General features: G+C 46.8%; 1 protein-coding gene and 2 long non-coding RNA genes across 5 annotated transcripts in view; 2 read left to right on the top strand and 1 right to left on the bottom strand.

The window, feature by feature from the left end:
• Nucleotides 1-19,705, bottom strand: part of LOC106891455 — a 57,285-nt gene extending 37,580 nt beyond the window's left edge. For both annotated transcript variants that reach the window (XR_001412690.1, XR_001412692.1), the window contains exon 1: nucleotides 18,653-19,705. This is a non-coding gene — a long non-coding RNA (uncharacterized LOC106891455). The remainder of the gene's footprint in view (nucleotides 1-18,652) is intronic.
• LOC106891453 lies at nucleotides 2,209-6,132 on the top strand. 2 transcript variants are annotated; one of them, XM_014948001.1, is made up of 4 exons: nucleotides 2,209-2,292; nucleotides 2,795-2,921; nucleotides 3,387-3,842; nucleotides 4,691-6,132. In XM_014948001.1, the coding sequence occupies exons 2-4, from the start codon at nucleotides 2,796-2,798 to the stop codon at nucleotides 5,012-5,014; spliced, it is 906 nt and encodes a 301-aa protein (XP_014803487.1). In that variant the 5' UTR covers nucleotides 2,209-2,292; nucleotide 2,795; the 3' UTR covers nucleotides 5,015-6,132. The 2 variants fall into 2 exon arrangements, with proteins under 2 accessions (XP_014803487.1, XP_014803486.1); XM_014948000.1 differs by having other exon boundaries at nucleotides 2,212-2,921.
• Nucleotides 6,187-21,612, top strand: LOC106891456. The gene is made up of 3 exons (XR_001412693.1): nucleotides 6,187-6,585; nucleotides 13,126-13,187; nucleotides 21,438-21,612. It is a non-coding gene; the product is annotated as an uncharacterized LOC106891456 (long non-coding RNA).
• Nucleotides 21,613-25,777: the final 4,165 nt, after the last annotated feature.

Below are 25,777 nucleotides of genomic sequence, written 5' to 3'. Positions count from 1 at the left end.
TACACGCCATAATGAGGCGTAATTAGTGAACTCCCTGACACCTCCGGCACCTCTCGGGGGGTCCATAACCCACCTGCAAGAGTCGAGATCGTTCCCTTGGAGCAGTCTCAAGTATTTTGGCAAGGCGTATCTGGAGGGATCCGCGTAGGCTGACTTTTGAAACAGGAATGCACAAACAGCACGTAAATGGAGTTGTTCGGCAAATCTGCTCGAGTCAGTCCCCGGGTTCTCAAACTTCATCCGCGGTCACAAATTCCTTCCCAGCAAATTGCATTTATTGCTTTTCCCCACAAAAGCGTCTTTAAAGCAACCTTCGTCTTGCAAAAGAGCATTGGCAGCTTGGAAAGAGGGGCTGGTCTTAGGGGTGTGGGTATGAATTTGGGGGGACAGTGAGGATCAGGGAAGGCTGTGGGGGCAGCAGGAGGTGGAGGTGGGGGCTCAGCACCCAGGGGTGTAGAGGGGGACAGGACACCTCAGCAGCCACCCCTGCTTTCTCCTGTCTTCAAATCCCAGGTCTTGGACTCCTTCCCCAACCCAAACCCCATGACTTGCCCAAAGCCTAGTGATTTGGGGTGCGCTGGAGGCAGCAGAGACCTCCCCATCTTTTCCTTAAGACTCTCCCACACTCAGTCATTATTTCCTCTGCACATAAAGACGAGGGGTAATGGCTTCAAACTGGAAGAGGGTAGATTAATATTAGAGTTTAGGAAGTAATTCTTTGCTGTGAGGGTGGTGAGAGCCTGGCCCAGGTTGGCCAGAGAAGCTGTGGCTGCCCCATCCCTGGAGGGGTTCAAGGCCAGGTTGGAGGGGGCTTGGAGCAACCTGGGCTGGTGGGAGGTGTCCCTTCCCAGGGCAGGGGGTGGAACTGGATGGTCTTTAAGCTCCCTTCCAACTCTAACCATTCTATGATTCTATATTTCAATTTAAAGAAGAAAAGGTATCCAAATCCTCAGGCTATTCTTGGCCCTGCAGGAATGTCAGCTCGCTGGAGAAACCTGCATTGTGCCAGGGTGCCTGGCGGGCTAGAAGGGATTTTTTTTTCACATTGGTTTGTACCAGCATTAGCTCTGTCATTTTGTGAAATGAAACCAAGACGTATGCATAAGCAGCCTTGACAGCAATTAGTTCTGGCAGAATCTTTGTGGTAATGAATTTCAATGAAGCTGGGGTTTTGGGTGCCTGAACACTTCATTAGCTGCCGGTATATCATACTGATGCAGTTGAGAAATCACATTATAATAAACCACTTTTTACTGCAGGCAGCAACCGGGATAATAAATGGGATGAATAATAATATAGTCCATTCAAAATCATTCCTGTGCTTTAGAGCTCTGGAATTTCAGTAAATAGATCAAATAGTATGCGGGAATGAATCTTATTCTGAATTTCTCTGTTACTGGGGTATTTATAAGCATTTTTAATATATTGTCAGAGGAGCTGCTCCACTCTATTACACTTGCCAGTTAAACACTGAAATACATATCTGTTGATGCAGGAATATGAAAAATCATGTAATTTAGCGAAAAATATTTTAAACCTGAATGGAGGAAAAGAGATGATAACTATTTCAACGTGAAATATCAGAATGTCTTTGTTTCTATATATTTACAGGACACATACTTTTTTAAAGTATGGAAATACATGGCTTTGAAAATGCCTTAAAAGGCACAACTGAGGCATTCCTGTGCTTTTTTCTATGTTTATAAATCAGAAAGAGATGCATTATACTGTCATGGTAAAATGAAATTTATACTTATCACTGCCTTTGCAGCGATTAGTATGAAAATGGAAAAAATACATTCATTTGATGCTATTTCTGTTGAAATCTGTCCCTTCAGCTGTGCCACTTGGGCTGCTGGTTGTTTTGTTGGGAGTCCATCAAACAAGCTCTCCTGCACCAGTGAAGAAGGTGGTGGAGGAGCCCATCCCCTCCTGGCTTTGCTGAAACACCCCAACCAGGACCAACACCCCAGCTGGGACCAGTTGGTTTATTAGGGCTTATCTCAGCAGTTCCTTATCTCACTGACAGGGATAAAAGCAACTGAAGCTTCTTTAGAAGGAAGCCAGGCTGCATGTGAGCACCCCAGTAAAACCAGGATGTCCACAAAAATGTACTGAGGAAGGGGACAGCTCAGGGAGTTGGGGTTAGTGGTGGTTGGACGATGTCATCCCCCTTCCTACCTACAGTGTTTATGATGATGCCTCGGAATCCCATCACCAAGGCAGCCAGGTGGACACGGGATGATGCCCTCCCCACTGGGTTTCCCTTCTTGGATGCTTCCTGGGTACCTGGTAAATATGAAAATATCCTTTCTCTCACCCTTGTGAACAGATGGGCTGCAGTTACAATACCCAAATGAATAAATGTGGGCCCATTTGAATATTTGTAAGAGATCCTTAAAATGCAGAAAGCCTTAGAGACAGATCTCCTGATAAGAAAGAAGCAGAAGGAAGTCAATGTCGATTGGGAATTCACAGCACCAGGACAGCAAGCAGCTAAGGGATAGATCATTTTTCTAGTAGCAAACTATTTCTGTGTGTTTTTCTATAACAGTAAGATGACCTTTTACTTTTTTTTTTCAATTAAATAGTGTATTGTAATAGTGGTTTAAATAGGCTTTTCAAATAGAGAGAGATAAAGCTGGAGCTCCAAACTGTTTCAAAGCCTTGAATTGCATATGCCAGTTTGGGTTGCATTGAAAATTCAAAAGGAAAATATCTGGCAGAGAAGAAGGTTGTACAGGGTTAGGTTTTTTCAAGCTCTACCCGAATTTTAATGTTCTTCCATTTGCAGAATGCTCACAAGTACCACTGATCTACCAAGATTTTCAGGAGGCCATAAATCACCCAAAATAGCCCAAGCCTGTGGGAGTCCCATGTTGTTGGCTCGGAGTCTGCCGAGGGAGCTCACGAAATCAGATGTAAGTTTAACCTCAGATCAGGTACAGACGTTGTCCCTGTGGGCTGTGGTTTCATACAGTGCCAAACAGTAGTCTGTAAAAAATCAGGTAGCAGGGGTTTTATTTCTGAAGTATGGGTATTGCTGCTCTTCATCAACATTAGGGAAAACAGGAAATTTCATATTTTCCTGTGTGAACTCCTAAAAACTGCTTGAGAATATAGGAGCTAAGATGGTGTTTAAATTTAATTGAAATGGTTTCTCTTTGAGAAACCATTTCAAGACTCAAAGAGAAAGAACTTAAAGATACATCAGCCAAACTCTTACAATCCTCAGACTTCTGACTGAGCTCGTTATCTCTTTGCAGTGGCTGATGTGCCATGCCCTGGATTGACAGCAGAGCTCATTAACGTCATTGATTGGTTTTGCTAATGGCTCTTGCCCATTATGATCTTGTTATATTTGATCAAATATGAATTTCTTTCAGGAGCTTGCAGGAGATCTGGAGGAGAGGGATGACACCACTCCCCCACCATCCAGCCCAGAAGACTCGGAGCACGTCCTGCTGACCAGGGACAGTCCTGAAGACTTGAGTACCAAACTCTCCCTTTGCAGTGACCACTCAGTCCAAGCGTTTGCTCTCCCGTACCTGCCCTTCTATAGAACATCTTACGTCTTTATCAGCCCATCTTCCCTCGTTGCATCGCGCATCAGCACAGAAACAGAAGAAAGCTTCAACGATGGCGAGGTTAACACTAAGCACGATGAGGAAGCGAGTTATTCAGCTGTTTCCACAGGATATTTTCCATGTTACAGAACAACTGAAGAGCTTCTTGGCCAGCCACTCACATATGGATTAAATACAGAGGAAAAAAAGCCTGATAATGATGGGAAAGATGAAAGTGAATGTGGATGTGCACAGGATGTTGGAGATGCCAAGAAAGTAAGTTAAATTGCGCCCCGAGATATCACAGAGTGAGGGAATGCTCTGTCCTCTCTGAGTGGGAACATTGACCCCACCAGCTGCACTGGCCTTTCCAAAGGCACCAGTGTTGTTGCCCCATCAGATGTGGAGATGTTCTTCGCTTGTGTGTTGCTACTGCACTTTCCTTTAGTTGAGGTCACACACAAAGAAATGCAGAATTTGTGCAGGCAGGGCCTTTGCCTGAACACATACTTTCAGGGCAGGAAGAGACATAACTGGGGAAAAAAAAATGAACAAAATAAGCCAAAGGCAAGAGTGGGAGCCCTTGCAGCTGCCTTTAGGTGTGTGCGGTGGGGATGTCCCCCCCGCCTCTGAGTGAGGCACCTCAGCTCCCTCTATGACGTGAGCTGCCTCTTAGGAATTCTTGTCACCCTGCACAGACTGTTTCAAAGTCTGTGTGATTAAACGGGGTTCAATTAAGTGAGATGAGACTCACCTTCAATGTTTCTGAAAGGGGTAGGAAGGGAGGAAGAGAGGTGGGCACATCTCACAACCTGCTGTTCTCCAAAATTAGACTCTATTAAGAACACAATGATGAATTGTGCTCTGAAAACATAATGTGGAAGTAGAGCTACCTGCAAGGAGGAGATGCCTGAGACAGCCCTGGCAAGGTCCCTGTCCCTTGAAACAAGCCTGTGGACCCCAGCCTCCTGTTATGTGGGGACACCGTTGGCTCTGGATGAGATTTGTCCCATTGCTGCAGGGGACTGCTGTGTCCCCAAAGGCAGCGTGGTTTCCAATGTGTTATCCCTGCTTCTTCATGCATTTGAGACCTTAGCTTTTGGTCTTGTACGTGTTTCTTTCAGACCATCCCACCAAGTTTGGAGTCAGACAAGAAGGCACTTTCCTCTGTGGCCGATGAAGGGTCGTCAGCCCACCAGCTCCTAAGAGACAGCACCTCTGAACTCGCCCCATCAACCACCTCCTTCTCCAGAGGGCTGCCAGGTCTGAATCAGACCTTTTCCTCCGGTGGGTACTTTCCTACCTACAGGACAGAGGGAGAGCTCTGTCCTGACCTGGCTGTGGGTGATGGATTCCTCACAGAGACAGAAGATTTGGAGAACAAGGAGGGAGAACAAGAGGGAGAAACAAGTATTTGGGATCTCTGTGCTGGCTGCGCAGTGTGCTGAGAACAAAGCAAGGGGGTTGTCTTTGTCAGCAAAAGATTGAGTCAACACAGGCATGAATGAGAAGCTCTTGACACCTACAACAACATGAAAATCTGCATGAGTATGGGGTAAAAATACTCTTCCCCTCAAACAAAACAAGTGATAACCTGGACTGCGTAATGACAGCAGAAAGCAGCAGAGAGGGAAATGACTGATTTGGAGGAACCTGGATAAACTCGCTCTAGAAAACATCCCAATGGAGGAGGGTGAGGAAGAGAACTGTATTTTTCTGTGGCTAATCCCAAAGGCTAGATGTTCACTTGAGGGATGTGCAGCTATAGGAAATGGCCAATGGGAAAAAAATAAGAATTATTTAAATCTAAGCTGCTTGGAGGAATTAACCAGAGACATAATTTCCAGTAGGGATTGGGAAATACATTTCCTCTCCCCTCCACTACAATCCTTCCATTGTATTAATGGCATCTGTTAGACCTGGTTACTGTGCAGAACAGTCATACACAGGAGAAAAAAAACAACATTTTTATTTAAATTATTTGTCAGTAAAATTTTTTGAACACATTTCCATTATGTCTGTCTTCATTTCACTTGCACAGTCAGTAATGAAAATGCTCCTGATTACTTTAATATGTGCAACTATGAGCTTCTATAAAACATCAAGTTTTGACTCCGGAGAACTGGGCAACAGCATCCAGGAACAACTTGGCTTTGGTGGATCTTGACCGATTTCCACCAGATGAGGATCTTACCGAAACAAAGGTCAGCACAGCGTTTCCTCTGCAGTTGTGAAATCTTGCAACACACTCTTCTGCTGCCAGCTGTGTCACCTCTCTGAGACACCACACAAGTTGATGAAGCTCTTTCCCATTCCTGCTATGTGCATAGACGCTTGCTGTTCGAAATAGATGTGTTTGCTCCAAATATTTAGTTAATCTTTGAGTGCTTCTGTAATGGTGATGCATTGGTATTGACAGCCTGCAGCTCAATGTACCAGGGCTACCTCTGTTCTCTTAGTGATTGAAGAGGCAAAACGCATCATATTTAGCTCCATCTCCATAGTTAGACCAGTTTTCCCTGTGGATAACTATGACACTAAGACCAGGAAGGTGACAGCTTTGCAAGGTACATGATGGTTAATAATTTCTGCCTGTGCTGCACTTCAGTGTTCTCAACAGGAAAGGAAGGGGTTTTGGCTGGATCCTGGGACCCAGCAGAAGACAAGAGCTTCAACCCTGGTTTTTTTGGACTGCTCAGGATGAGGTGGTGCACCACCTTGAAGCTCTTGCTGCCTGCCTTCCACAGTGGACAAGAGCTTGGTGCTGTTTCAGGAAACCTGTGGGTCCACCAAGCTGGTGAGAATCCATCCCAGTATCCATCATAGCTGCCCTGGCTGGAAACGGGAACGCGACTGGAGAAGCCAGTGTTGCCTTCCCTGCCCCGCATCCCCTGTGGGTACCTCAGATCCTTCTGCCACCTCCTCACTGAGAAGCAAGACAAATCAGAGTCTGGTTGAACCGAATCAGGCTGTATGAAATAGTTTCTGGTTTTAAGCACGAAGGAGGCCCAAGTCTCAGGTACGTTGAAAGACAGCCATGCAAAATATAGTGGGATTATTTAAACTCAAGGGATCAGGCAGAGGAGGGAGGGAAATCTGTCTGAAAATCAGGTGTGATTTGTTCTGAGAATATTAAATTCAGTATTTCCATCAATTCAGCACATTAAAATAGTTCAAACTACGCAATATCAAATCTACAAATCTCCCTGACTTCCACTAGATAGAAATTAGCTGCTTTCTATTGGCTGGACTTGATAATTTATGGAAACAATGAACATCAGAAATCAAGGATTTGGGAGATGAGAACATTACCAGCTTTACCCTTCTGGATCAGAAAAGCCTAATTTTAATCAAAAGCCGGCAAATATCATATGTTGCCATCTGGAAATTGGAGCTAAACAAATCTCTGAATTTTAATATATTTTCCATACAGTCTCGCTCGGAGGTAAAAAGGAAAGAATGGAGGGCAGAGTTGGAAGCTTCTGTGTTTCTCTCAAAGGCTTACGCTGCTTTATTACTTTTCCACATAGTTAACTTCCTGTACACAGAGAGCAAATGATTTTTCTCAAACTGCCCCGTGGATCAGATTGCTACCTTAGAGAGGACATCGTGTACCTTTACCCCAAGAGAGGTCCCAGTCAGCTGGAAATAACAAACAGTTCAGTTCAGCCTCGTGTACTGATAATGTATTTCCTTTCATCTCTCTATTTGAAAAATTCATAATTATTGCCCTAAACCCTTAGTACTTCAATACTAGTGGTTCTCTGGAGTTTGAAAAACAATCCGCAATTACTTTGATGCATGCTGTGTAGTCTTCATTGATCCCATTTAAGCTTTTAATCTCATGAATTCACAAACTTAATTCATAAAACAAACCAAACAAACCATGGCAAAATATGCCCTTTAATAACAGAAGTGGTCATGACCGTCACTGTCTTTGGGGATTTCTCACAATGTGGGTTCTTCTTTCTCAGGAGCTGATGTTAGATTTCATTTGGAAAGGGGGAAAAAGGACTATTTGTTAATCTGTGTACCCCTGGGGAAAAACCTCCTCAGAGTCAATAGAAGCGTTCACACAAACGTTGCAGGGCATGGAATCTGGCTCTGAATTTAGCTACGAGAGGCCTTCTTTACTAAAGTACTCCAGGCCTTAAGATCTACATACAAAGCATCCTAAAATCAATAGGAAAACTTCTTCAACCTCAGCAAGGTGGGGCTTGGGCCTCCAGTCTCCCCATCTGGTGCAGAGCATGGACCTGAAATGGTCCCTTTATAAACCCACCAAATGCTGCTTTAGGGAGAAAATTAGCTCAGCAACCGTCAAGTGTATCGGTGTGTACCCTGCCAGAAGGACAGTGATTAGCTAAGCTCTCCTTCCTCTCCCAAATCCCGATTCCGTCGACGTGTGTGACTTAATATCTTCACTTTGAACTCCGTTAGAAACGCAGCTTTTTGGCAAGTAGCACTTATCGCCGAGGAGCAGAACCCAGCATTAAACAAAGAAGCTTAAACAGGTCCCTTCCCAGCAACGTGATGGAGAGGCAAGGAAGCAATTCATTAATATGAAACAACTTGGCTTCTGTTCAGAGCTGTATTTGCAGTGAGTGATTAGAGAATACCTGGAATATATATATATACCTCCTGTACCAACACCAGCACGTGCACATCACCAGGTAAGGCCACTGGTGGGGACTCTCCTCCTGAGACACCTTAACGTGGGCTTCTTTGCTTTGCCAGTGCAATTTAGGAACCACACCAGACATTAGGAACTGTTTTTTTTCTGAAGAGGAATAGGTTGAAGGTGCCTGAGGGCACTAATGGAAGAAATGGAAACACAAAGGAATGAAGCAGCGAGGGATGCAAGACCCGGTGGTCCACGTGGAAGCTGGTGCATCAGCAGGGGAAGAAGCTGTGCTCCTCGTCACACCTGGACCCTCAAACAGATTTGATCCTGACATCTTGACTGAGCTATATCTTCGTTCTCACCAGAAAAAACGTGTGTTTAATCCAAGTGAGGCATCTGTCCAGAATAATTGTTCCCCAAAACATGAAGAGAAGAGCTGGGCTGGGATGCAGGCACATCTGGACCCATGAAGAGAAGAGCTGGGCTGGGATGCAGGCGCAGGCTGGACCTGTCTGTAATCCTTTCTCCATTAATGATACAGGTGGGAACGGATGACGAAACAGCAAATAGCCCCACTGACCTACACAACCCCCCCATAAATCTCTCTCTCCCTGCCCCAGCGCTACCAGTTCTCATTAACTCCCTCCAGGCTGCTGGGGGCACTTTTGCCTTTCCCAGGAAGACCAGCTGATGGGATTTGCAGGTGTGGGGGAGGCAGAAACACTAACACCTGATCCAAGTTATGTAGCCTTTATTTCGACTTCTGCAGCAATCATTAGAGTCTCACACGTGGAAAAAAAAAGTGCCTGTGCTATGTATTTCAGTTAGTACTCTTTTATCGAGGCTGGTGTCCTTGGGCTAGTTTCTGCTACTGGTAGATATAACCAGAGAAATGAATTCCCCAGATTAGCCTCACCACAGGATCACCTGAGTGGTGGGACTCCTCCAAGCTAATGTTTGAAATGGATGTGTTGTGGAGGGGGATGACTGTGTTTCTGCTTTCCCAAGCACCTCCCTCCCCTGGATGGTGATATTGTGCCTCAGTGACTGCACGGGGCATTGCTTGCTGTCCGGGGTGAAACTGGGGCACCTTCTCCTGTCATCAGCTGAGAAAAAAATCACGCCAAAGACTAGAGGTGGCACAAAACTCCTTCTGTTACAATTGCACCAAGGAGCATGCACGCTCCGTGATGGCTAGTACTGAGCAAAACGGTCAAAACGCTAAAATGGAAACTTGAAGAAGCAAGATTTGAAGGCAGGAGGCAATACGTGTGATAGGAAGGGAGCGTGGTGGAGAGTGAGGAGTTAACTTTGCCTGGTTGAGCAGAGGGCTGTGAAAATAGACACCAACCTGGCTGGGAAGGGAGGATCAGCTGGGAGGATGCAGCGGCCTCTCTTTCCCACTCCATGGCTGAGACATCAAAAACCCCAACACAACATGAACCTGAGCCATAAGGGTCTGGCAGCTGCGGGGTGTTCCAACAACGTGTCGGAGGGGAAAGTTTGTGAAATCGCCCGTGTCCCAGAGGAGCACGGGAGCCACAGCTTCCCCTGGTTCCTCTGACTCTGTTTTCCCTGGATGTGTGGGGTGAGCAGAGGGAATCACCCCGGCAAATGCAGGGACAGCGGCTGCAGAGGTCGTGCCCCAGGTCCTCCCCTGTCCCACCACATCCTCCTGGGGACCTCACACATACCCCCAGCCACCCAGCTCTGGATTTGCTCCCTAAATCCGTCTCATCTCGCAGCAATGTGCTTATTGCTTCCTTTGGAGACCTCAGTTTCTTAGGGCATCCTCACGAATATCTGCACTAGGTCAAGGTGACGGCATCTCCCTCCAAGCGGCTGCCCCGTTAGCACCTGATGCTGGATAATAATAATGATTAATGAATCTTAATCTTCCTGTCACAATTCCCTTTCATTAATATTTATATCTGGCAGATGTACCCCCAAGGGGGAACTTGAATTGCTAAGTATTAGTCTGCTATGTACAGCTGGTATTTTCTGCAGCAACTTTGAGGACATTCTTCTAAACAGCACATTATGTGCAATTTTATTTTCAACTCATTGTTAATGCTGTCACGTGTCAGCCTAGAGAAGAATGTTTATTTTAGGCCCCCTCATCTGATAAAGTAAAAAAAACCCCAACCCTTAAATACCAACATTTTCAGGAAAAAGGATCTGATGTAAAAGAATGATTACACGCTTAAACAACTGGCATTATCATGGAGGTCAAGCTCAGCCATGGATACACCACTGAGCCTCCTAATTACAACAGGGTGTAATTTAAGGCATCGTTAGCAGCCAGTGATTTTAAACGTGTGCCATTTTCCAGTTAGATGTATGTGTTCAGCTGCTAAAAAAAAGAAGTCGGGTGCAGCACTTTTAGAAGAATAAACATTCAATTAAATGATCTAGTTGAGTCCTTATAATTGGGCTGAAGTCTGTTTAGAACTAATTCATAATACAGCATCATTAGCCAAATGATTAATTGGTAATTACTTTACGAAAACAAATTAATCACTGTGCTTCCCAAACCACGAGGCTCTCCCTGCAAGCTGTAGCAAACCATTTGGCTCTGGTCTATGCTTGTCTTGATTTATTTCTAGTTATCCATCGAAGTCCTGGCTATTAAATTTGGAGGAACCTCCTCCCGGCTCTCAGCGATGCGCTGTCAGCGGCAGCAATAGGCAGCAGGAAAAACATTTTCCATTTTTTAAAATATTTTATTACCTGCCCCAGACATGCCTGAACCCTGGATGGATGGACGGATGGATATAATTTCTTTGATTGTGCTCTCACTTGAAAGTAGGAACATGAATCTTGCGATGCCGCTCATGTACAGACTGAGAAAATCAGCAAATGAGGATGTAAAATGGGGGCAGCTTTTGTGCCTGAAACATTCCTCAGCCTGCAAAGACTTCAACCTTAGAGTCAAAATAATAATAATATTCCAAAATAAGTTGTTAAACCACGTGGGCACAGAGAAAGCATGAACGGGTTGTATGTAAAAAAAAATATAAATAAAATAGCTAAAATAGCTGTGTGCACAGTTGTGAGTTTTCCTCAGGAACTGATGGAAATGCCCCAGCACCTGGGAAGATGAGGCTAACCATGTCCAGCCCAGGGAAACGGTGAGAAGGACACCTGAGTTCCTCCACCACCAGGGTCTGCAGCAGCCAGCAACAGACCAAGGGGCATAGAAGGAGCTTCACAATCAAAATGGCCTGAAAAGAGAAGTTTGCAAATGGAAAAATAAATCTTCAGATGTCCATTAAACACCTTTATCTCTGCTTGCCCCCAGAAAGAGAAGTGAAATCAGAAATGCTTTAAGAGAAAACAGGATGGCAGAAAGGGGAGGTGAGCTCTCGGGGAGTGTGCTGGTCATCTGGAGAAGAACAGGACCATGGGCCATCAGCAGGTAGCACAAAAAAACCCTGAAGCCCACCAAAATCGAGGGTCACTCTGAATGTCCTGAGAAAAGACTGCCAAGGGCATGCTTAAACCACCGTGGCAGGTTGATGGATGTGAAGTCACCCATGGGAGGCGGGTGGCTCAGGAGGAACTCGGGCCCCAAGTCCAACGGAGATGTTTCCCACCAGTCCCACACTGAGCTTGTGGTCCCTAAAAAGCACCTTGCTGACTTTGGATATACAACCAAGATTAAACATAAAGCACAGCTGGCAAACCACTGCTGTCTGATGGGTCATTTGCCAAACAGCCCCCAATTTACCAAAAGCAGATCTTCTTGAAGCCCCTCGATGGTGAGTCAGATTTCCAGCACCTCCTTTTTCCAGCTTTTGAGAAAACATTGAGCAAAGCCAGAAAGTGGGTACAAAGCCCCTCTCCCTGGGTGGGGACACCATGATCACACTGCGCCGGGCAATTTTTACTAAAAAGGAAGCTGAGGCTGCGAGGTGACTCAGTGGACATCAGCTTCTTCATGCTCTAGGTGTGATTCACAGCAGCTTTAGTATTTTAACAGAGTGAGTAGCTCCAGTGATGTGCTAGAAATAAGGGTCGAGCCTGTTTTTCAGCTTGGGTACCCCAGGGACCCCGTGCCGATGGCCAGATTGCTTCCTGGATGAGAGCGTGACTCGGCCGTCAAACATGTTTTTTTTTTACCCTTTGTATTCGGCTTTATGTACCCAAAGCTGCTCCTAATGGGGTGCAGATGTTTCTCAGACTGAGTTATCACAGAAAATGGACAGGAGGAGGAACTACTGAAAAGTCCAGAGGAGCCGAAGGGAAATCACGGCGCTCTTGAATCAGCAGCAAGGAAATAGTTGGGTAGAAAAACCACAAATGGCTTCTTTTTTTTGTTTTTTTTTTTCCTTTGAGCAATCACTGCTGCTGTCCCGTGGGGGAGTGAAGGGACAGAAACTAGGATGGTGCTACCGAGGATGTCTGAATTTTAATAAAACATAAAAACACATAAAAGGAAAGGAGACAGCACAGACGGGGAGCCCGGCTGCAGGTCCGTGCTGGAGCTGAGCTGGTAGGAAGCAGCAGCAGCAGCTCAGGTGGCTCAATCCAGGCCCCAACATGTGTGTGTGTTAACAGCACTAATGCTGCTAATTACACTAATTACATTAACTGTGCTAAAAGTGGCCCCAAGCAACTTCAGTGCCCAAAGCAAGCAGCTACAGCTCTACCTGCTGTAGCTATTTCCCGTCTGGGCTCCTCGGGACCTTCCCTGGTGGAGCAGCTCTGCTGATGGAGCTGGGACACCCGAGGAGAGATGGGGATGAAGCCAAGGCACATCCAGACATGGTGCCTACGGGTGCAGCTTTGAGGTCTGGGTCACCCAGACTAAAGAAAACACCGTGCAGCAGCAAGCAGCTATGGGGTAATAAAACAGGCTGAAAGTTTCTGTTTGCTTTCATGTACAGCAGTTCTGGAATAGCTTTTAATATGATTTTTTTCACTGTTTTTCAGCAACAGTGGATGGAGCAAGATGACCTTGGGATAATTTGGGAAGGAGTCTTCTGATGTTTCCTGTAAGTACCTCACTGGGAGGATTTTCTTTTTTTTTTTTCCTTCTTGTCTTTCTTCTCTGCCTTTTTACAATCGAAATTGTTGTTTGTTTGCGAGAGGGCCGAGCAGGCTGGGTACCACGTGCCCTGTCTGAGGGATGCTGAGGCTGGAAATGGCACAGCCCCAGCCTGCCCTTGGCAGGATCCTCACTCTCCAGTGTCTGTTCCTCCCCTTGTCCTCATACAGCAGCAGGAACAAAAATTCAATTGGCTTTAGACTCTGTCCTCTAATATTACTTTTTGTTATAGAGATAGGTAGAAAGCCAGAGAAATGATGCTGAAACTATTATTTAAAAATAACAAAACACGATCCAACTGAATAAAACTGAAAGCCTGAGAAGGCAACAATATTCCATATGTAAAAATGTCACAGTCCTGACTCAGAAGGGCACTCGCCACCCTTGGCCCCAAAATGTCACAGTCCTGACTCAGAAGGGCACCCTTGGCCCGTTCAGACCAGTCTGTCGGCTGCATCTGTTCGCTGGCACCTGCAGGTACTCGCTGAATGGAAAATAATGGCACGTGTGGGCAGCCAAATGCTGAGGATCACGGTCCTCAAGGTGGTCTGCATCAGAGCAGAGGCACGGGAGAACTGCAGCCACCCTGGCCAGAGCAGCAGGATTAGAGGAAACCCAGGAGTAAAACCATGGCAGGATTTTTAAGGGAAGAAAACAGCTTTTTAAACCATCGCGTAGTCGATGATGAGCAAGGCATGTGCATTTAATGCTGAAATGAAAGGGATTTAAAAGCCATCATGAAAAAATGATCTCAGCTGCTGAGTCCTGTGAAAGCTCCTCCAGGACTGGAGGGGGTTCACAGCCCCCACCATCACCTGCCACCCTCATCCATGTCCCCGTCCCTGCCCCGTCCTGGTGAACACCCTGCAATCACTGCAGTGAAACCTGCAGCGTCCCCTCAGCCCCGTGGCAAATCAGGGAATATCAGAGGAAAGGGCAGAGGGCAGTGTTTGGTAGTGGGAGCACATCCTGGTTTTATCATTAGTTGGGGCAAGAAGCTGCCTCTGGAAACAGAAAATGAAAAGTTTGAATCCTACCAGAGGAGTGAAATAGTTTTCACTGCCTCCTGAGATGTGATGCTGTAGAAAAGCTCCAGCTCTCAGCCCTGAGGATGGGACTGATGCAGCCCAGCTGTGCCCAGCCTGTTCCCCATGAAAAAATGGGGCATTTTCAGATGGGTAAAATAGGTAACAACCGTGTTGTCATTGGTAATGAAATTCAAATGTTGGGAAGGGACAAGGATCCTTTGGTTGGTGATAAAGGGCTATTTTTATGCTTCAGCAGTGCAGGGAGGCCAAGCTGTGGTTTCCTCATCATCAGGTTAATAAGAAATGTGGATATAGATCCTCCCCCACTAGTAAAGAGATCACAACTTGTGTGAAGCTCATTGATCCTTCCTGCTCGGCTCCAAGTAATTGGTCCCCACCAACCCCCCCTTTGCCAGCTTTGCCCCCCTCAAACCCATCACTGCTCGCTCTGGGGACACCCAGGGCGTGCTGACACCCAGCAGGGAGCTGCAAAATCCTGCTACGCTCCATATCAAAGCAGAAGACAATGTTTTTTCCAAGATACAGACTGAAGGCAGCTGGATGGGGTGTGCCAACAGGACCTGGCTTTTTCCTGTCATCTTAAATGGAAGCCTTCAGGTGGGACTGTACAGACAGGTCTGTGCAGAGCCTGAATTGACATCCTAGGAGCAAAATTCTTTAATATCCCCCCCTGAACACAGACAGGGCCTGCAGCAGCCGGCGGGGTCTGTCCCACTGGTGTGTGCAGGTTAACAGCACCCTCTGCAGCCACCCCGGCAGCGGGAGCCGGGAGAACCCAGCCTGGGAAAAGCATTTTAATCCATCTCCCTGGATAAATGAAGACCCTTATTTCAACTTCTCATTAACTTAGGAGAAAGTCGTGGTTGAGATATCAGCTTGATATAAAGCGCATTGGATGTGAAGTCCCTCATCCCTGTCTGGCAGATCCAGGCTGGGTCTCTGGGATGCTCCAGCTGCTGTGGTCAGAGGCAGACCATGGACCAGGACCAGGCTCAGGCTCAGCCACTCAGTCACATCCCAGAGTGAAGTCAGCTGCAGAAATAGGCACTTTAAAGGTCCAGGCAAATTCTCATGTTTAATTTCTGTTGGTACTGACTGCTATCAAAACAAAAAAAAAAGTTTTCCAGAAAATCAGGAGCAAAGGCAGTGTTGTTTTGCAAAACATAGAGGCACATGTTATCTAAAAACTATCAAAAATAAGATTTCTCCACGTGTCGCAATTCAGTATTCAAGGAATTTTATAAGATCGTGCTGTATAGGGCTGGGAAAATCTTTAGCTGCTGGGCTGAAAAGAGACTCTCCCTTAGCTGAACGGCTAAAACCATTAATTTCTCAAGTCCGGAGCCTTAGGAGGGCTCTGTGTGTGTTTCTGATGGATGCACCAAAGCACCCTCTGAGGAGCTGATGGGGGAACAAAGCAGGGGTCTGTGGAGGGAGGGTAGTCATAGCAACTGCTCAAAAAGTGCTGGCAAAAGGCAATTTTTTTTTGGCTGGGCAATTCATCACGTTTCCTTTTGGTGGCACTGTCTGCCCAAATATTATCAAATCATCATGTTTCAGGGGGAAACGTGGAAACCCCTCCTTTGGGTCTGGTTTCCTCCAGGGACCAAACCGCAGCTCTTGCTGCCGGGGGAAGTTTATTGCAGCAAGTTCCTTCTGTTGCTTCCACAGGTGTTGGAGGAAAGGTGTCGATCCACACAATTAGGTAATTAGTCAGCATTGCAACAGTGATAAATATCTGCTGGGCAAACAAACCAAAGAGCAGCTTCTAATGCTTGTCCAGGCTGGACCTGAAGTTTTTGTGCATAACTTTTGGTAGTGGTCACACTGGACTCTGGAATGACAGCAAGGATTCACAGCAATGAGCCATTTGCAAAAATAATAAATTATGAAGAATAAGCATCCTTGGAAATTATGAAGAGTATGAGCCTTGGATAGCTGCTGCAAAGTCACCATTTGGACCACATCTGGGCTCTGAACCATGTCCTTCTAGAGGGAAAAGCATCCACGCCAAGACCTAGCCCCTGCTGTGAAGCCCATCAGTCTTACATATGTGGAAACGAGTGCTGAGACTGTCCCATGGCAGCACCAAAAACCAGTGTGAGATGCTGTCATCCAGGGAGGTGACATGGTCAGGAGGAGCCACAGTCCCCAGGCTGCTGAGACCCAACTGCCTGGATGTGAATGTGACCGTACGCAGTGAGCAATTGGATTTGCCAGCATTGCCTTGACTTTGTTTTTTCCTTTGAAATACTTGTAGCTTCACTTTCTAAAAGCTCAGCAGAAGGCCTGCCTCTTTGCTCCAGTGTACGTGCTGTCTCTGTTTCTCTAGGCAGCTCTTAGTCCTACATTCTCTCTCTGAGCACTGTTAGGTCCCACCTGTGGCCACGGGGAAGGAGTCACCTGCAGACGTTAGTGTTTGAGGTGTTTCTTGTCTTTTAATAGCTTGTGGAGCCAAAATGCACAAGGATGTGTCCAGCCCCAGCTGGAGGTGCAGCATTTTCCCCTGCCTTACTGGCTTTTGAGGAGCCTCCAGAGGAACCTTTGAGGAGTCCTGACTTACAAAGTCAGAAAATTGTCATGAAGATGCTCACAAAGGGTGAATTCCTGGCTCGGGCACAAGCACAGGGTTTCTTCAGCAGACCCAAAGCTCCACTCCTCATTTTCCAATTTTCACTCTGCTGATTTTTCATATCCAAACCCTTCTCCCCTGCTGTCTTGATTCCTCCTTTCACTAACAGTGATGCTGCGAGTCCTTCCAGCAAGAACCAACATGAATTCTTCCTATAGGCTCCACAGTGAATTAATGGAGCTTAAATAGGATATTGTGAGCTGGGAATCAGTGGGACTGAACACGAACAAAGGATGCTTCTCCATTAACACAAATGAGAAACTGTCTCACTCTGCCTGTTTAATCAGATCGGTGCCCAGAAAGAAGTGGTGTTTGCTTCTCTCCCGTAAATTTTCCTGCAGCTCTCAAGCACTCTGATTAGTATGAGCAACTTCGAAGATCTCAATTTAACTGGCTTGTTTGCCATCCTTCGTCCTGACAAATAGAAGTGCTCACCTTGTAAAATTAGCCTGCTCCTCTTTCCCCGATGATGAGCTTCTACCCCAGCCCAGCTGGGGCTGGCAGCCTCACAAAATCCCTTTCCTACTAGAGAAAAATAGAAAAAAAGGGTTGGAAGATGTTTGAAGGGGTGAACATGGAGGAAACTAGCTGGAAGATAACCGTGCATGTACACACAAAACCCCACTTAGACTAAATTTTAGGACTAAATACTCCAGTTGCTTCCAGTTACTGAGATTTTCCAGGCGACTTATAAAAGCCAAACTCCAAATTGCCATTCGTGTTTCTGGAGAGTTAGATATCCAGCTTCCACAAGCTGAAAAGAATGGTTTATTCTAATTTTCAGTTGTCGGTGGGGTTTGTGTGAGGAACTTTGTGTTTGAGGAAGTTTGTGTCAGCCCGGGCAGGGCTTTGGCTCTCGAACACAGACGGTTTGGAGGGCAGCAAACGCACAGCCTCTCTGCAGATATTTGCAGTGTAAGTACTTCGGGGTGAGTGTTGCAGATACTTGGCTGATGGAGCATGAAGCTCCCCAAGCTTGCAATTTGCTTGTAGCCTCCAGAGACATTCCTGTCTCTAACCTTGGAGAAAAACTCCTCCCTGCTCAACCCTACAGGCTCCAGTCCCCTCTGTGAGAGTGTGGAGGGGCTGAGGTGTAGAAGACCAAGTCACGGGAGTCAACGTTTCCTAGAGAGATCTGGGAAAGTATTTTTCCCATGATCATCTGCCACAGATGGAAATATTAGATTATAATTTAGCAGCAATTCAGAATTTATTAATGATCTGTGGTAGATCAAGAGGTTGAATTTTAGCAGCACTTAATTACTAACCGATGTAAAGGTTTACAAAGTGATTTAACCAAAATAATTGAACAGTGACTTGACTTAACTACAGATTCGAAGATTGCAAGATTCATACTGACTTTCTATAAAGTATTCCAAATGAATACATACACATATGAGTGAAAGCACAGATCTCAAGCAAATACATATATATATATAAGCAAAGCATATAAGCACACACTTCTCCCCCTGGAGTTTATAATCCCTGAGACCAAAGATCCTTTAGTATCACACGACTCTAACGAGCTGGCACTCTTGTAACTCCTTTGTGTGCACAGACAAATGGATGAACACCCACATCCACAAAACTGTGTACATCATAAACGTATAAGTGGAGAGGTGGATGGAAGAGAGTTAAAAATTCTCCCTTTTACCAAGTTCAGAGTAAATGTTCACAGCGCATCGGCATTCCTCAACGAGTGAAAATTGAGACTCAAGAGGGGTGACTCACCCTGGCCTTCTGATTCTTGAGGTGTCAGCCCAAGCAGTGTCCCAGCTCAGGGGAGATACTGGCCACAGCCTGCTGTGATCCACAAGTGCTCAAAGGCTCTTTACTAGAATCGTTACGTACAGGATCTGGGACAATTGACTTTCATCAGGTAATTTTCCACTCTGGCCCAGCTCGGACAATGGAATATTCCAGTACTTTCCACCAATTACGCAAGCCCAGAACTTGCTACGTCTTGGGGTCCTGGTATCCTTCTCCTCTGTGGCCACGATCCATATGATGTCAGGCGTGATTTATTATTGTTATTATTTTCAAACAGTGAGAGCCATGGAGACCAGGCACACTAAGAGGTTGCTGTAGTGTTCTAGTCTGTTGCTCTCCACCTTTCTTTCTTTCTTTCATGGTAGACCATTATGTTACGTTCTGGTCCATTGTATTATTTCAATTATTACATTCCCTCACCCAGGTGGGGAGGAAATCACGCCAAGTACCCAGAGGCCTAAAGGGCAGGGTGGGGGTTGCACTATCGCACCCTCACGTTGCTATTGCTGTTAAATTCTGCTCTGGTTGAACATCAACCTGTCCCTTGATCTCCTCCTTGGCAGCTCTCTCTCCTCTCTGCCCATAATTAAACCATTATAGTGGTGGTGCTGGTGAAAGTGTCCCTTTGGCCATGAAGCGTGGTGGGGCTGAGTTGATCACCAAGAGCAGGCGGCTGTTGATGGTACAGTCAAAGCTTGGGAGCTTGTTCATGCCTTTGAGCAAAGTGCTCCACTTAGGCTCATTAGCAGTATAACCACACGTTGCCCATCCAGCCACCTCTGCCAGGGAAACTTCCTGCTCTTTCAAGGTCTTATCAATAGCTGCTGTGTCAAAAATGAACCCGGGGGATGGGAGCAGGGAGTGTGAGTCACAGCTGGCTGTCTCCTCCCGACGGGACAGAGAAAAATGGCTTTTCTTCCATACTGTAGCTGCCTGTTGCAGCATTGCTCTGCTCTCAGCTTCAAGCGTGTCCTTACTGAGACGGTTCTTCTCAGCCAAAACCTCCTTGGCATCTGGAAGGGTCAGCCTTGCCTGGGTGGGAGTGTGGCTCCAGCTCGATCTGGAAGGGTCAGCCTTGCCTGGGTGGGACTGTGGCTCCAGGCTCCAGGTGATGCTGCTTCTCTTGCTCTCCAGAAATTGTGGCAGAGGAAGACCTTGGCATCTGGAAGGGTCAGCCTTGCCTGGGTGGGACTGTGGCTCCAGGCTCCAGGTGATGCTGCTTCTCTTGCTCTCCAGAAATAGTAGCAGAGGAAGACCTTCCATACACCAGAGAGGGCCCTCAAGTGAGCATCTTGGGTGGTTCTAGGGGCTTGCTCGTGGGACATTTCCCCTGACTGCTGGCTGGTGCTCAGCCAGGCTGTGATTCGGGAGGATACGCTGGATGTAACTGGGAATCTCCTGGTCTCTCTACACTGAGAGTGGCCTGTCCCAGGAGGTCTGCTCCAGCATTATGCAATTTCATCATCTGAGCCTTGCTTGTAGGTCTGGAGACATATCTTCTCATGGGACTTCAGCTGCTTCAGGCACTTGTTAGAGGTGTTCCCTATATAACACCATACACAAATGGCTGATGAAAAGACCAGAGGGTTTCCCTCTGCCTAATACTTCCTGGGACACTGTTTCTCCAGTAAAACCTACCCAGGTCTTCAACAAGGAAGGGCAGAGATGAGCTTTTGCAGCCAGTGATAGTGGAGCTCTCCATGCCTGTTTCTGGTGTCTTCATAGTCCCTAATCCATCTTCCTTGCGCATTTCTGCAGAGAAATCACTCATGTCTCACTGCCCACAGAAACAAGCTTGTTGGGTAGCTCCTGGAGGGTATAACTATTTCTGCTATGTGGCCCCTGACATGTCTTCCCGCTGCCTGGATCTGCCTGATTGTTGCAACCCATGGAGTTGTCTTCTTATCACTGCTCACACATTGCTTCAGGGTGTTTCTCTACATTGCTTTTTAATTTACTGGCCTCTGCTCGTGGGATTCGGCCCTTCAAAGAGACACCAAGCATTAGCTGCTGATGACTAGTGACTCTGGAAGCAGCAGTGAGATTTAATGTTATTTTACTTCTGTCTTGCCCAGAAGTTTAAACCCTTGTATGTTATTAATACGTTAATATTTAAAAAGGATTTATCCCTGGATCAGCTGCGTTTCCAGTGAAACGCATCATAGCCCAGAAATCTTTTACAGTTGGACAAGAAATGTATAATCTCCTTTCATCTCTAACATACTCTGTCCCTGCTGAGTTGTTTCTTTCATTCCCGGAGTGATTAAGTGTGAATTTACCATGAGTTACCGAGTCCACCCCAGTCCCTGCACTGCAGTGCTCCCCCAGAGAAAACACACAGCCCCTGCTAAGAGGATGGGAAACTTCTGCCCTTTCATCAGTGGTGTTAAAACCTGTTGTGGAAAGAAGGTAAGCTGATCAACAGCAGTGAAAAATGATGGGTTTGTGGCTGAGGAGGAGGCAGGACTGGCCTCTGCTCGTGGGATTCGGCCCTTCAAAGAGACACCAAGCATTAGCTGCTGATGACTAGTGACTCTGGAAGCAGCAGTGAGATTTAATGTTATTTTACTTCTGTCTTGCCCAGAAGTTTAAACCCTTGTATGTTATTAATACGTTAATATTTAAAAAGGATTTATCCCTGGATCAGCTGCGTTTCCAGTGAAATGCATCATAGCTCAGAAATCTTTTACAGTTGGACAAGAAATGTATAATCTCCTTTCATCTCTAACATACTCTGTCCCTGCAGAGTGGTTTCTTTCATTCCCGGAGTGATTAAGTGTGAATTTACCACGAGTTACCGAGTCCACCCCAGTCCCTGCACACAGCCCCTGGTAAGAGGATGGGAAACTTCTTCCCTTTCATCAGCAGCGTCAAAACCTGTTGTGGAAAGAAGGTAAGCTGGTCAACAGAGCGTGGAATGGTGAAAAATGATGGGTTTGTGGTTGAGGAGGAGGCAGAATCAGGAGTGTTGAGGATGACACAATCTCCCTGTTGCCCCTCTTGGCAGAAGGAAGAGGATTCCCCATCCGTAACTGAAACCAACCTCCCTACTTCTGCTGGTCACACTATTTTTGATACAAGCCAGAATGCCATTGGCTTTCTTGGCCACCTGGGCACACTGCCGGCTCATATTCAGCTGCTTGTCAATTAGAAACCCCAGGTCTCTCTTGGGAGGAGGAAGAGGATTCCCCATCCGTAACCGAAACCACGCTCATCTCCCTACAAGCAACCTGTTCCAGTGCTCCACCACCCTCACAGTGAAGAACACACCTCATCTCCCTCTCACCAGCACTTGTGAGTGGCTACAAGCCCAGGGTGGGATTCAGAGCAGCAGGGAGGTTCTTCCTTCCTTCCTTCCCAGTTCTCCATATGGCATTGCTGCCTCTTATCAGTCTGAGGAGATCCTCCGTCAGCTGGGAGCCGTGTGGGGCTCAACACCCAGCAGTGTGCTCCACGCTGTCGGCTGAAGATAAGAGCCACGAGCCTCTCACCCCGCTGGTGGGACTCAGCAGCACGTGGGGAAGTCTTTCTGAGGGCAAAGATGCCCCTGCTAGTGCCACTCTCCAAAGCAAGGGAGTTCTGCTTTGCTCTAACGGGTCCCAGTTCGCTCCAGTATAACAGCAAAATGCCTGCAGACGGACCAGCAGCGGCACAGGATTTGAATATTAAGCACCACGACCTTGTGCACAGTTCTCTGCCCGCTTTGGGGCTGATCTCTGTGGTTTTGGGGCATTGCTAACAGCAGCCAAGAGCAAAAGCCAAAGTGTCCTGCACCCCTGCATGCTGCTGGGTGAGTGTGCCCACAGATACAAGAGCATCTCAGTTCACTTTCTTTATCCCTCCCAGCTCCTCCGCCTTCCTCCTCTAGGCTAGGAGTTGTTTAAAATTAACTCTCCGCAATATTTGGTTTCAACTCTTGGTTCAACATTGCACGGAGACCATTTCCAGTATTCTCCTGGAATACTGGAAATGGTCTTTGTGCAATCAGTTAACAGATGTTCTAAATCTGGCGTGGAAATGTGTTACCGTTAAAGAGAATGCATACGATTAATGATTAATGCTGCTATCTCAATAATTACCTCATTCAGCCAGCTCTTCTTCTGGCTTTGCAAGAAAATATGCATGAAAAATGAGGACAGTATCCTCTTTCTGTATTACTGTGTATATGGAATCCCATTTCTTCTAAAAAGAAAAGAACAAATCTATTTGAGAAAACAAATAACTGTTGGGTTTCCACACTGCTTGTGCCACATGGTGTCCCCAACTTTCATCCAGGACCACAGACCCCTGAAACCCACTCTGCACCATTTGAGACCCGGTGCTTGAGGAGAATCCTCCTCATGCAGAACAGGCAGTGTTATATACATTGAAAAATCTAAGGTTTCAGGTATAGATTATCTGAGCTGATAACGATGCACCTAATATCAAATTTCTATAAGCATTTTCTAGACAAAACCTCCCTTCAGCCAAATCGGCGATAAGGTTTCTTCTCTATATGTGCACGCACACAAGGGGACATTGTTTTAAGGTTGGCTTGAATAATTACGTCTCTTTTTGTGGAAAATATTTATTTATCAATGGAAATTAAAACACTAATTATTTAAGAAAAAATATTTATATTTTCAGCCAGTATTTTGGCGTTCAGAATTTCTTGTTTATGAACTCTCAACATGTTCCGTAGTTATGAGAACATGAAGACAAAATGCATTTCAACAAAACCCCATCTGGTATTCCAGGAAGGCAATGCAGCAAACCTGATGCCAATCCTTTTAGAAAGCCTCCAAAACTGATCCAAGGAACTGCTGTCTGCAGAAATCTGACCTCTATAGACCAAAACTCACTTTGGGATGGAGTAAAGCACAGCCAGATGAAACAGATGTATATCGTCATTCAAAGGGCCAAAGCATCTGTTGTGGAGCAAAGTCATGCCCCTGAAGTCCTGGAGGAGTTTTCTGATGGAGCTGGTGAGCAGAAGGAGATCAGTGATGTGGTTAAGGAGCAGAAGGATGTCCTGCTATTGAGTGGCTGCTATTCAGGTGTAAGACATTAGATTTTACTAATTAAAAGTGCCACACAGGAGGCACAATAGCCAGGCTGGGCTCAAAATCAGGTATTTACTATTCTGGAAAGAGAGCCCAGTCTTCAGTCTCAATCAGAAAGGCATGTTAGGAATTGCCAGAAAAGGGTTTGAGATCAAAACAGAAAATATCTTTGTGCTGCTGAATGCCTGGTCTGTTCCTGTTACTTGTGGTTCTGTCTGCCCAGGTCAGAGACTTGAAAGAAAAGAATGACTGGAGAGAGTGAGAAGGAGCATCTTGCATGAAAGGGGGAACTAAACAGAGCTGGGCTCTTGATGTTGGGAAAGACAGGACTGAGGGAGAAGCAGGTAATAGAGATATAAGAAAATTGTGTGTGCTATGGAGAAGGAAGGGGGTAGGGAGCAGTTGTTAATTGCTTGCCAATATATAGAAATTGGGGGTATCATCTCCTGAAAAGATAATACAGAAACTGGGGGTATCTCCTGAAAAGATAATACAGAAATTGGGGGTATCTCCTGAAAAGATGGGACAGCGTGATGTCAGTGAAGCAAACGGAGCTGTTTCCCAGTGGGATAAGGCTGGGTGAGTCATGCCCTTTATCTCTGGACTTAACATCTTTAATTTTAGAATTTACCACACGCTTCCCTAAGAAACCCTGATTTTCCCCCTTCACACGGAACCCCTCGGTGCCCCATCTCCCCGCGGCCACCGACCCCGGCGTAAAGAGGACCCCGACCCCCCCGTTCCCCGACAGCATCGCTCCTGCGGGGAAACCCCCGCACCGCCCCCCCCAGCCCCTCCCGCCCCGCTCTCTCTCTCTCCCGCCGCCGGACCCGCTGCGGCGCCTTTAAGGCCGGTGCGTGATGTCACTCCGCCCGGGAGACACTCTGCGGCGCGCGCCGGGCTGCCGCCGGCACCGGGGACCGGAGGGGTTCCTGTTACTTGTGGTTCTGTCTGCCCAGGTCAGAGACTTGAAAGAAAAGAATGACTGGAGAGAGTGAGAAGGAGCATCTTGCATGAAAGGGGGAACTAAACAGAGCTGGGCTCTTGATGGTGGGAAAGACAGGGCTGAGGGAGAAGCAGGTAATAGAGATATAAGAAAATTGTGTGTGCTATGGAGAAGGAAGGGGGTAGGGAGCAGTTGTTAATTGCTTGCCAATATATAGAAATTGGGGGTATCATCTCCTGAAAAGATAATACAGAAACTGGGGGTATCTCCTGAAAAGATAATACAGAAATTGGGGGTATCTCCTGAAAAGATGGGACAGCGTGATGTCAGTGAAGCAAACGGAGCTGTTTCCCAGTGGGATAAGGCTGGGTGAGTTACGCTCTTTATCACTGGACTTAACATCTTTAATTTTAGAATTTATTGCACGCTTCCCCGAGAAACCCTGATTGCTCTTGATGGTGGGAAAGACAGGGCTGAGGGAGAAGCAGGTAATAGAGATATAAGAAAATTGTGTGTGCTATGGAGAAGGAAGGGGGTAGGGAGCAGTTGTTAATTGCTTGCCAATATATAGAAATTGGGGGTATCATCTCCTGAAAAGATAATACAGAAACTGGGGGTATCTCCTGAAAAGATAATACAGAAATTGGGGGTATCTCCTGAAAAGATGGGACAGCGTGATGTCAGTGAAGCAAACGGCCCTTCGTCCGGAGTCACCTCCTGCCCGGTGGGGACCCCCTGTCCGGTGGGCACCCTTCGTCCGGAGTCTGCTCTTTATCACTGGACTTAACATCTTTAATTTTAGAATTTATTGCACGCTTCCCCGAGAAACCCTGATTTTCCCCCTTCACACGGAACCCCTCGGTGCCCCATCTCCCCGCGGCCACCGACCCCGGCGTAAAGAGGACCCCGACCCCCCCGTTCCCCGACAGCATCGCTCCTGCGGGGAAACCCCCGCACCGCCCCCCCCAGCCCCTCCCGCCCCGCTCTCTCTCTCTCCCGCCGCCGGACCCGCTGCGGCGCCTTTAAGGCCGGTGCGTGATGTCACTCCGCCCGGGAGACACTCTGCGGCGCGCGCCGGGCTGCCGCCGGCACCGGGGA

This window comes from Calidris pugnax, unplaced genomic scaffold, assembly GCF_001431845.1.
Source record: "Calidris pugnax isolate Ruff unplaced genomic scaffold, ASM143184v1 scaffold27, whole genome shotgun sequence".
Taxonomy (NCBI): Eukaryota; Metazoa; Chordata; class Aves; order Charadriiformes; family Scolopacidae; genus Calidris; species Calidris pugnax.
Note: the sequence above shows the minus strand (reverse complement) of the source record. Positions and strands in the feature narration are given on the sequence as shown.